The sequence below is a fragment of the Lactuca saligna genome, chromosome 3, assembly GCF_052625555.1.
Source record: "Lactuca saligna cultivar CGN05327 chromosome 3, ASM5262555v1, whole genome shotgun sequence".
In the NCBI taxonomy this organism is placed as follows: domain Eukaryota; kingdom Viridiplantae; phylum Streptophyta; class Magnoliopsida; order Asterales; family Asteraceae; genus Lactuca; species Lactuca saligna.
This window is the reverse complement of record NC_136419.1, coordinates 61,719,249-61,731,778: the sequence shown is the minus strand read 5'-3', so window position 1 is coordinate 61,731,778 and position 12,530 is coordinate 61,719,249. Positions and strand designations below refer to the sequence as shown.

At 32.5% G+C, this 12,530-nt stretch overlaps 1 protein-coding gene across 1 annotated transcript; it reads right to left on the bottom strand.

Moving 5' to 3' along the window:
• Positions 1 to 6,791: 6,791 nt before the first annotated feature.
• Positions 6,792 to 9,768, bottom strand: LOC145036691 (glutamine synthetase cytosolic isozyme-like). The gene is made up of 10 exons (XM_078985158.1): positions 9,601 to 9,768; positions 9,028 to 9,067; positions 8,824 to 8,927; positions 8,670 to 8,718; positions 8,285 to 8,391; positions 8,118 to 8,205; positions 7,829 to 8,032; positions 7,642 to 7,733; positions 7,390 to 7,549; positions 6,792 to 7,153 (listed from the first exon to the last, which is right to left on the bottom strand). Exons 1-10 carry the CDS (start codon positions 9,672 to 9,674, stop codon positions 7,007 to 7,009), a joined length of 1,065 nt encoding a protein of 354 aa, XP_078841284.1. The 5' UTR covers positions 9,675 to 9,768; the 3' UTR covers positions 6,792 to 7,006.
• Positions 9,769 to 12,530: the final 2,762 nt, after the last annotated feature.

Genomic DNA, 12,530 nt, shown 5'->3' with positions numbered 1-12,530 from the left:
TGACCTATCAGACAATTTAATAATGAACTAATTGAGATTTGATATTTATTAATATTGGGTTAAGTTTGAAAATATATGACCCTTTATCCTTGGGGTCCTAAGCCCCAACTTAAAAAATTATAAGGTTGATCCCCCCTATACACAACTACAACTGGCATTTGGCCACAAAAAAAAAAAACCCATCACTATAGACCGTTTATGACGGTTTTTTATTCAATATGTAAGAAAGAGTTGCATCATTAAAGATAATTTATGGTGACGTTTAATTGTAGTGATTATAACTTATAAAAATCGTTACTATAGGTAAAAGTTATCACCATAGAGTACCAGTTCTTGTAGTTTTTTTTAATTATTTTTTATAACCATCATCATGAACTACTTTCCCTCACAAGTTGTTTTGTTTTCATAAATGTTGTTGATTTTCAGTTACACGTAATATATTAAAACATGACCATAAACTAGTATTAGTTCCTTGTTTTTTCATTTGTCATGACTAATATTGACTTTTATTGATACGTAATATAGTAAACCATGACCATAAACTATTTTAGTCACACGTTTTATTCGTTTGTCATGATTACTATTGATTTTTATTGACATAATATATTAAATAGTTACCATAAATTATTATTAGTCACATGCTTTTTCGTTTGCCACGACTACTATTGATTTTTAGTGACATTTAATATATTAACCCATGAACATACATTGCTTTTTAGTCACATTTTTTAGTATGTCATATTATTAATGACACGTCAGCTTTGTTACCGGATTACCTGTTAATTTCAAGCAAAATGACTTGGTTGACAAGTCATATATGAGTTTAATGGTTTATTGCGCAAAAAAAATAAATTTAGTGATCAAATCAATAAATACCAAAAGTTTACTGTGTTAGTGTGACATTTTCTTTAGAGTGACTTCCCGTTAAAAAAAATAATAAAATAAAATAAAATGTAAAGTGTTTTTTATGAAATTTTCATTTCATTTAACTCATTTGCTTTACAGTTTTTATTATTTAGTATTCAGCATATGAATAGTTTTTATTAATTATCAAATTCTCTTAGATGTGTTTTCAGCCTTAAAATCGCCCAAAGTAATAATTTTATTATCAATTTGATGCCAAAGAAAACAACAGAATACTTGATCAGCTTAGTGACAAATAATATTATAATAGTCTCTCTTATTGGTGATGTTAACATGTAACCGAAAAGTCATATTCAAGCATTTGAATTATACAATCGACCAATTCCTAAATGTATACTAAGCAATAATGAAGAACAATATTCGAGCACTTACATACATGAATACAAGTGGCTTCTTATAACTAATACATGTATGTATTATTACTTTGACTTTTGAAATTAAAGATAAAATATTAAAACGTCTAAGTGTCATTTCGATGAAAATTCCAATCTCCGGCCATCGGAATATGCTTTTTATTAGCCTTCCTCCTTCGTTCAGTCGCTAAACATACATTCTCCACCACATCACCTTTAACTGATCCACATAATTCATACATTGGTCGACACCATTTCCTTTGTGTGTTTATTCTCTTAGCTTTTGTTCCCCTAGAATCCTTCTCCATCAATGGCACAATTCTCCGACTTCCAGCAACATGAACACCATCAACGGATTTACCACAATAATACTTGTCACAACTGAACTGTAGGTAGCGTTCAATATCCTTTGATATCCGTTCTATTTCATACTTATCAAGAAGAGAACTATCAGTAGAAATAGTAGAAAATAGAGGGTTGTTAAGATGTCGTGTTGAGACCCTTGTATGATCTTCATGCGCTTCATTCATTGCTTCTTGCTTGTATCTAGAAGACCCAACAACAAGATCACATGATCCTGTATAATTGATCTTGGATACTGTTGTTTGCTCGGATAAATTCCATGCTGCTACTTTTACGAGAACTAATTCGTTGGAATTTTCCTCGGTGTGTTCTTTTATGGACATGATTTGATTGAAGCGTAGGAATTGAGAAGATGGTTTGGATTTGGATATGTGTGTAGCCCGAAGCTTTTAAGGGTTGAAAGATGCCACTTTGAAGGCCAATTTTGTGTTGGGTCTTTTGATAAGTGTTGATTGATAAGATGGGGTAATATAAGGGTTCAACTCATACAAGATACAAGTCATGGATGTAACATTTTGAATGCTGATTTTTTGTTTATTAATTAGGAACTTGGACCCCACTTTTCAAGGTCACAATCACTTGTAAAGTAAAAAGTTTATGTTGCAGTCTATTATGTCCATGATATATTATGATATAAATGATATATTGTGATATAAATGATTAGTGGTGACCAATTCTGATAATGATTTGGATTTGATATATCTACAACATATATCTGATATACAAGAATGTATGTTAAAGAAATTATAATATTTTGTGATAATTGATAAGTGATGATACATTTGATAAAAAGTTGGATTTTGATATATCTATATGATATTTATTTGATCTACGTACAATTACAATGGATATTAAAGCATCTGTAATTTCGGTTGCTCAATTTAATGGCTATAACATGTATACATGTTATTGTGGATCAACCTACAAGGACAAGAAAAATAACTTTTGTTATAAATTAGTTATTCATTTGATTCATTCATGCTAAATGTTAAGTATCAAAAAACAAACAATGGACCACCACAAACAATACAATATAAAACAAAGCAATTTCAAATGTTTGAAATAACGCTTAAAAATTAAAATGTTTAAAAAATATATATTTGTACGGAAAGTGATACATATACAATAATTTTTGTCATACACAATAATTTATGTTATAGAGATTTATATAATATACAAATTAATGAATTATATAATCCTCTAAACTTTAAAACATAAATTGTTTGTGTATGACAAAAAGATATGTATTTCCTACTCATTATATGATCAAGATATATGATTGAAATCACAAATAAGTTAATGTCTTAATAGTAAGGTTTTGTTTGTTTTGTTTTGTTTTGTTTTGTTTTTTTGTTTTTCTTTTTTATATAAAAAAACTTTTCAGACCTCTTATTGTTGTGCGATACAGCACACACGCAACACTTTTCATTATCAAGCTGTTTGTTTTTAGAAATCTTCGGAGTAAAAAACATTTACATGTGTTTTGTTTGGGACAACACTTGTATTGCATCTTCCAACATCTTTTTTTACTGAAATCTTGATGAATATTAATTATATATTGTTGAAATCTTACTGAATTTTTGTTTCATCTTCTTTTCTCGTGTTTTTTTTATTCTTACTGAATTATTTTTTTCGATATTTTTAATATTGAATAATGATAATTTCTTGCTGAAATATCATTATATTTTGCTATAATATCGTTATTTTTTTTTGCAGAAATATCATAAAATATTGTTGAAATGTCATACATTATTAAATTTTACGTATTAAAAAACTATTCTCAGTATATAAAATCAATTTATTTTAATTTTTTAATATCTGTAGCAGCATGCAGATGTTAAAAAACAAATTTCATTTTTATTATAGTCTGCAGTCGTTTGATCCGTCACTTCTGCTGCAGAAGCTTGCAGAAGTGGTTCGCAGACTTCATGAATATTTGTTTAAAAAAAAAACAAACAACACCTAAATCTAATGACACTCTAAATAATCAAGATAACTTTTTTTCTTCTTGGATTGAAATGGTTTAAAGGGTGATTGCCACATATTAGTAATTTTCGAATTCGTAGTAAGTACATGGCTTTTCTTTGCAAAACTTTTAAACTAAGCCAAGGAAAAAAGTGGGTTTCTTAGTAATGACAAAGTGAGTAATGGCATCTTTAGTTGAGCAACTAATTAGAGTTGAATAGAATGTAGAAAAAGTTATCATATAATTTGATTTCACAGTAGATCAAGCATGCTAAGGGATTCCACCATGACGACAACACTTATGTACTCATGAGTCATGAATGGAAGGATCACAAGAATATTTTTCATTTTAGTCTATGCCTATTCTTTTCTCCAGTCCTTCTTTGTTTTTATTTGTTTGTTTTTTTTTTTTTTTTTTTTTTTTTTTTTCATAATTACTCTATAAATTCAGATTGCTTGCTAGTCGTTGCATGAGCTTCACAAATCACACTTCAGCTATTTGTTGCTTTCCTAGTTATTGTTTTATCATAACTGTTATGTAATGTTTTTATAGTTATTTTAATCTTCATAATCATTATCTAAGAAAAATATTGTCTATTATAAGGGTTATTTTCTTGTTTTCACCCCTAGACCAAAATACAATTGGATTGGGCCTGAGATTATCGATCTCGTTGCAGGTGGGCCAAGAGAAGTGTCCCTCGATCCAATGATATCTATCTCAAGCTTTGCTCCTCGTCAAGGTAATATTCATGTCCATAGATTAAATTTTAATATTTTATCGATTGATTGATTTTGTTTTCATAGAACGAAAACACTTATACATTATGCATATACTTTTGATTTTTTTTTTTTTTTTTTGGATTTCATTAGCTTATGGGTTCCTAGTTAAGATGGCAGGAAGCAGTGAAGCAACTTCAAGGCTTTCATTCTCAATAGGCTCTTTGTGAGCACAGTCAGCAAGCCTCCGATTTCTCTATCTCGTTTGATTTAATTTGTGACCTTTTAATTGGTTTCCAAACATTTACAAGTCGAAAACCACTAGCTTCTTCTTGTGTTGTATGTCTATATATTCAGCCATTTTTGCAATGCCCTATGTGTATCAGACCACTGAAAACTACAATTTACACAGCCTTAACATCACAAAGTATAAAACTAAGGGTCTAGTTTTTGACTTTTGAGATTTGGTATTGTTGGGTATATTGATTGAGGTGTTTAAAAGAGTCTTTTAGGCACATTTGTTGCTTAGTTGGTATAAAATTTAGAGTAAAGTAGAGATAACATGATATTTTTTAAACAAAATGGGTATATATAGGTTGATTTTTACTCATAGTGGCAATGCATTTAACTGCATTTTGAATTGTCTTTATTTGATTTTTCACTCGGAATTGGTAGTATTGATCCCAAAAAAAATGAGGTTATTCAAGTTGCCATGAAGTTCAGGTAAGAAGTTTAACCAGAATGAAGTTTCATGATAGTGACCACTCGAGCGACGAAGAGGAAGACATTATTGAGGATAGGGTCTAGATACCGTTGATGATAGTTATGATTAAGAATTTACTAAAAATGGTTGAAATTATAAGTTCTATTGAGAATAGAGATCCAAATGAGAGGATGAATTGTAATGTGTCGGGTATGAATAAGTGGATGGAAGGATGGTGGATTATTGTAGTGAATATGATGCTCATAACTTATAAAGAACTTGTTCGATGGATAGATGTTGCTCACACAGACCTGGTTGGATGCTAGTATGAGAAAGCTTTTGACTCTCTAAATTGGTCTTATCTTGATGATAGTAAGAGACATAGGGATATGGTGATAAGTGGAGAGGATGGATTCCTTCTTGTCTTATTTCCATGGCTTTTGTCTTTGTTAATAACTCTCCTACTTCTGAATTTTGCAATTAAACATGGTCTCAAGCAAGGTGATTCATCATTTCGGCTACACCTTTTGTTGAGGCATATTGACTACCGTGCGATGTTGATTGATGCCTTTCTTTACACTATGTTGGAAAATTTCTCAAAAAAAATCAGTATGATTCTCCATAATGGTATGATTCATCATTTTGGCTACACCATTATGTTGGAAAATTTCTCAAAAAATATACATTACGTTTTTGAAAATTTTGATGGGTAGCACTGTTGTTACAACCAATTGGGTCTGCCGTCAATGTTGCCCAATAGTTAGATTTTATGGTTATAAGTATTATTGTAATCACTTTCAAAACAATCGAATCGTAGAAGAGTTCTCCGTTTCTATCCAAGGATGTAGGTCACATCGATCGAACCATGTTAATTATCTGTGTTGTTTTATTATTTTTTCCAGGCCGCTTGCATAACACTAATAAAGATGCTTTGTTGGATAGAGTTGTTTATCAATCATTTATTCGGTTGTTAAATAGAGGGAGAAACCTAACTTATACTATTTCTGTGATCTAATTTGTCTAGCTTTTTAATATAATTCATTCATTCACAAAAAAAGACATTCACTTAACAACAAAAAATTTATTCTCTTTGCGAGAAACACAATATGAACCTCGTGTCAAGTTACAAAGTACAACCCTTATTAATGGAGATTTTGATTCCGGTTAACAAGTTTTTAGCCTCAAAATACAGTTGGTTGGTGATATCTTTGTGATTGTAGGGAATAATAGTTGATAAAATTATATTGTTCTAATAACAATGTGAACGTTGGTTTCGATCTTTTGTCACCATATGCTTGTTTTTGTTCGTATTTTGGTTCATCAATGCCCTATTGTGCTGTCAAAGATAGTTTCATAACCGTATATAAACATTTTAAAATGTACAAAAAAAAAGTTTTAAGCCAACCCCAACCCTAAACAACCCATATATATTATAATGTTAGTATTATCCAATCCACCAACCGCACACTTGTCTAAAGTATAAATAGTTTTTTTTAATGGCTGGAATGATTTTATATAAAATCAAGCTAGCAACAAACTAGCATAAACAGAAACAATGAAAGTTTCAAAAAGTACAAACATTAATCTCTTAGTTCACCCAATCATGTGAAAAATGTGCAAAAACGTAAATCGCAAAAACAAACAAAATGATGATAAAAATGAATCTTTATTGTGCGTCATCAAAAGGAATACATCAAAAGAAACAACAACACAATACGAATCGATGAACCCAAAAATCACAAAAACAAACAAAATGATAATAGAACTGAAAACCAAAACCCTTCACATTGTTATTAAACGTTATTTCCAACAAACACTAGGGAGAAATCACCAAACAAACTGCATTTGCTGTTAAAAATTGAAAGCCAGAAGCAACTAAAACAGAATAAACAAAGGCACACACTACTTTTAACAATAATAAACAGAAGGATCTTTTCCCAACTCTAACAGAAATCTCCCCAAAATACTTCACGTTTCACGTTCACAACAAAAGGGTAGTTTCGGCAATCATCGCAGTAACCACATACGGGTCCATGTTAGAGGCTGGCCTACGGTCCTCAAAATACCCCTTCCCTTCCTTCTCAGTGTCCCTCCCAACACGAATCGAAGCACCACGGTTCGCCACCCCCTGTCACAAGATTTTAACATGTTAGTAATACTGTCAGTGTCCCACATCAGTTAGACACAATCTCATCTGTATATTTATTGTCAATGTCTCACATTAGCTAGACACAGTGACATCAACTAGCTATACACAATCTCATCTACATATTTGTTGTTGATATCAACGTCTCACATCAGCTAGACACAGTGTCATCTGTTTATCTGTTACGAAATATGAAACGGTATTTGTTTGTGACGTACCCATTTAAATGTGTTAATATCGGCTGTCTCGTGGCGACCGGTGAGCCGACGTTCATTCCCTTCACCGTAGGCAGCAATGTGTTCTCTGTGCCTCAAACCCAATTTCTCTATAGCTTTCTTGATGACTTCATATCCCCCCTCTTCTCTCATTGATTTTGTGCTGAAAATTGCAAATGGGTGTGATCAAGATTATGAAAAAAAAAGTAATTTTTAAGTTTCAACATTTTTTTATGTAAGTTCGCCGGAAAATACCTGTAGTTGGTGTGAGCTCCGGCACCATTCCAGTCACCTTTAATGGGTTTGGGGTCAAACGAAACCACGACTCCAGCAATCTCGGTGATCCTCTGTTCAGAAGAAAAAAAAACAGAATTTTTCGCATCACGAACAGATACATAGAAACATAAATCGATCTATATATAATATCACCAAACTTTTGTACCTCAAGAATATAACGAGCAGCCCAGATCTCATCGCCGGCAGAGATTCCGACAGATGGTCCGACCTGGAACTCCCACTGGCCGGGCATCACCTCGCCGTTAATCCCACTGATGTTGATTCCGGCGTAAAGGCAAGCCTTGTAGTGTGCATCGACGATATCACGTCCAAAAGCCTTATCGGCACCAATACCACAGTAGTATGGGCCCTAATTTCATCAAAAGGAGAATTTTTCGTTAAAATTTATACAAAAATTATGAGAAAAAAGTAGATTTGAGGTCGCCGGAGGTTACCTGAGGTCCGGGGAATCCGCCTTGGGGCCAACCCAAAGGCCAGTTGATATCTTTCTGCAACAAAGTGTATTCTTGCTCGATTCCATACCTATTACATGAAATTGGAAACTATAAGCATCGAAATTGGAGTGGAGATGTCGTTTTGTGAAGTGAAATCGGGAAAATACCATGGGATTTCCTTCTCGACTTTGGGGTCGCTGAAGATTTTCGCCGCCGCATACCGCTTGTTGGTCGGAATTGGCTCGCCGGCGGGAGTGTATGCATCGCATATCACCTGTTTCATATGAAAACAGTGAAACCCCATCATGGGTCGTCATCTTTATGTAAAATTTAAACGTGCATAAGAACAAAATCTTGAAAATAATGTTAAAGTGTTAATTAATTAATAAACATAAAGTTTGAGTTTATAAAGCCTGTGGATACCATGTGTTTAAAGACTTTAAGAATAAAGATAGAAATTAAAAAAAATATATTATCTTTTTTATTTTAAAACTTATGATCAATTTTACCAAACACCCCACTACCTAACAAAAGAAATGATTGAAAACATACCAAAATGTTATTTCCACCCCTGAATGGATCCTTGAAAATAGCTTGAGGCCTGTTTCATTCAAGGAGAACAAGATTCTCATGATTTAAATTTTCAAAAATAGAATAAAATTGAAGATAATTCATACTATATAAAAGAAAGAAGACAAATACACACCAGACTATGACCTCGCTGTCCTCACCAGGAGCTTGACCAGTGCTCGATCCATCGTAATTCCATTTTGGCAGCTTTTTGGGATCAGTTACAGGTTCAGGAAGTGTCTAAAAGAAGAAGAACAAAGGAAAATCAATTGAATGACGATTAAGAAAAGATCGATTCAATAAAGAAAACACAAAGAAATTGACGTTTGAAACTACTTACTCTGGCTTTGCTTCGAAGATCCATCCCCGATCCACCGATCCTATAAGAAATTTCAAGAAATTTAGGTGGTGTTTGGATATAATAATGTTTTTCTTATGATGTTGAATACAAAATCAATCAAAACTACAAGATTATCATAGTAAGAATTGTGGAAATCCCTAATCTGTGTGCTTTTTGATGGTTGACTAAAAAGTCAACCTTTCAATTTGAAGATAGTTTATAAGATCAAAGGATGAAAAATCAAAAACCCCAAAACCCCAGATCAGAATCATCCGTCTTGCGTGTGTTTATGGTGAAGGTAAGTGTATATCATATTTCCAAGAGTTGACTTCTTCATTTTGATTAAAAGTTTAACACATGGAGTGGTGCTGATTAAATCGCAAAAATATAGATGAAGATCTAGTTGCTATGAGCATCGATAATCAAACAGATAACGAAAAACCCACATAGAATCCAAACATTAAAGGCGACGTTCATGGCGTAAAACAGGGGATTCAGGTCTTCTGATTCGAAACGTAAGAAAAAACTCAAAAAGTCAAGAAATCGATCACGAGTCGGATTAAAGAAACTAACCAGATGTATTCGGCGATAATTTTCGTGGTGGATTCTGTGAGGTTGAGATTGATTAAATCGTTGAGGAGGGCCATGTTTGAAAGAATTAATTACTCTCTCACTAAAATCTTTCCACTGTGTGTATGGAGGAGAGAGTAATGGAAGAGACGAGAAACGAAGGAGACGGGTTTGCCTTTTTATAGTGCAACAATCTCTTTGTTCACGAGACATTAAATCATATTTTTATAATTTAAATTATGTTTATTATCTCCAAAATATACCTTGAATAAATCAAACATTGTTGGCAAACCAATATTAAAAGGAAAAAGAATCAAGTAACGATGTGAATTCCAAGATTATTATTAATTTTTGAATCATATTTGGTAAAAAATTACATATTTGGTGATTTATTTGTGAAAATTAAATATCATTTAATTGGGTTAGGTGACTTTTAATAGGAGTATAATTTTTGTCAAATGATATACTGTTATTCCAAAAACTTTAGGGAAAACTTTTACAAAATAAAGGAACCGTTACAAAATAGCAGTTTGGATGGTAATTTTTTTTCTGGAGATTTTTATTATTTGAAAAAAATAAAGAAATTGCATTATCATTTGATAAAAAAAAAAAGTTTATTTAATGACTTTTTAATGTTTTTTTAATACTTTTTCTTATTTGATGTTCACATTTATTAATATCTTATTTTATATTCTTTATAGGGCTTTTGACATAAAAATCCCTAAGTTTTCAAAATTTGTTCGGTTTAGTCCCCACGACGAATTTTGGTGCGTTAATGCCCAACATTTTGGCTCTTTTTGTCAAAACCGCCATTTAGTAGGTCATCCGTTAATATCCGGTGACACACCTCTCATTTACTCCCATTATCTTGTCCGTTAGGCATCGAGAACACAAACTCTTTCCCAAAAAAAATGTACGTCTTCTCTATTTCTCCACAAAAATCATCATTGTCGCCCATATTTATTTGCATTTTCAAAGCTTTTTAGGGTTTGATTGTTATTAGAAGCTCGAGTAAAGAAGAAAACGATAATCAGTGTTGCTAGTGTATGTCAAGTAAAGAAGACGATCATCACAGGTTAGGTATTTACAGTTTTGGAATAAATTTTCATTTTTTCCTTTGATCTCTTAGTTAAAATGACGTTATGTAACCTTGATTTTATGTAGGAGTGAAGAATGGCTTCATCAGAGGAAGAATGGAATGATCCATTTGCTGTTTTGAACGAACCTTTTGTTGGGTTGAACGAGATGGACTTTGAACTACATGGTATTTACATGGACCATGAACCAGAGGATGAGTTCATGAGCACATTAGATAAGTGTAAGGATAATTTCTTGAATGTATTACTTAATGATGTTAATCTTCGTAATGCAAGTATGTCTGATGAAATGAGTGCACGAGTATATCATGAAAATGACTGGGAAAGTGATAAAGATGATGAGGAAGACGTACAACCTAAGTATAGGGTTCATGATCCCAACATCAAATGGGACAAGATGGAACCAAAACTTGGTGATATACTTGAATCCGCTGAGCAACTTAAATTTTGTGTTGCAAACTATGTTGTGTCCCATGGGTATCAAATATATTTTGCCAAGTGTGATAGTGGTAGAATTGTTGTAAAATGTGGGAAAAGAAATGAAGACAACCAATGCCCTTTTAGATTGCATGCTGCTTGGATGTACAAGGAAAGGTCATTACAAACCAAAACTATGACTAGGATCCATAAATGCTCTGGGTCATTCATGTTTGGTTCAATTATGTCTCCTAAATGGATTGGGAGACATTACATGACTGAGATTGCAAACAAGCCAAATCTTAAGCTTAGGGAGATGATAAGTGATATTAAACAGACATTTAGATGTGATGTGTCTATTGGCCAATGTAAGAGGGCAAAAAGAATGGGCAAAAGAGTTAATTGAAGGAAAGTTAACTGAGTATTATGCAAGAATATGGGACTACTCCTATGAGCTTTTAAGATCAAACCATGAGTCTACTTGCAAGGTTAGCATCATCGACAACCCTGATGGAAAGCGCTATTTCCACAGATTTTATATATGTTTTAAAGCTTTAAGTAGTGGATGGAAAAGTGGTTGAAGAAAAGTGATTGGTTTAGATGGATGCTTCTTGAAAGGCGAGGTGAAAGGTGAACTGTTGACAACAATTGGAAGGGATGTAAACAACCAAGTATATCCAATAGCTTCGGATGTTGTAGATGTGGAGAATAAACCTAATTGGACTTGGTTTTTAGAGCCCATACATGATGATATAATGTTGGATGGTAGTAGATGGTTGGTTATCATATCAGATCAACATAAGGTACTTTTAGTTGCTATGTTTTGTATTAATATACTATATAATTGAAATTTTTTGTATTAATATTCAATGTACTTATATGTTTCAGGGCTTATTAGAAGCTGTGAAAGACATTTTGCCACATGTGGAGCATAGACAATGTGCTAGAAACATTTATGCAAACTTTAAGAAGGCTTACACCAAATTATAATTCAAAATAATTTTATGGGCTTCAACAATGAGTTATGTAGAAGGAGACTTCAAGAAACATATGGATGAAATAAAGAAGCTTAGTCCTGGTTCATATGAGTATTTGATGTCCAAAAAGCCTAGAACTTGGTGCAGAGCTTACTATACTCTAGGGTTTGCATGTGAAGCAGTTGAGAATGGAATGTCAGAATGCTTTAACTCCATCATAATAGAAGCTAGGAAAAAGCCTTTGATAACAATGCTTGAGGAGATAAGAATCTACATAATGGATAGGTTTGCTCACATGAATGATAAGTGTAACAAATGGAAGTCCAATGTGTGCCCAAATATGTTGAAACAAATGAACTTTTTTGGGAAGTATATGAGGTATGTATTATTTATCCAATTGCATTTGTATTTTATAAATCAATGCTCTTATGTTAATGTTTTT

Bases quoted from the DNA above. Each gene is read 5' to 3' on its own strand.
- LOC145036691 (XM_078985158.1), bottom strand. From the start codon at position 9,674: ATGGCCCTCCTCAACGATTTAATCAATCTCAACCTCACAGAATCCACC. The intron at 8,719-8,823 runs GTGTGTATTTGT...TGAATGAAACAG, and splicing joins GACAGCGAGGTCATAGTCTG to GCCTCAAGCTATTTTCAAGG. The intron at 8,206-8,284 runs GTATTTTCCCGA...TTCATGTAATAG, and splicing joins GTCGAGAAGGAAATCCCATG to GTATGGAATCGAGCAAGAAT.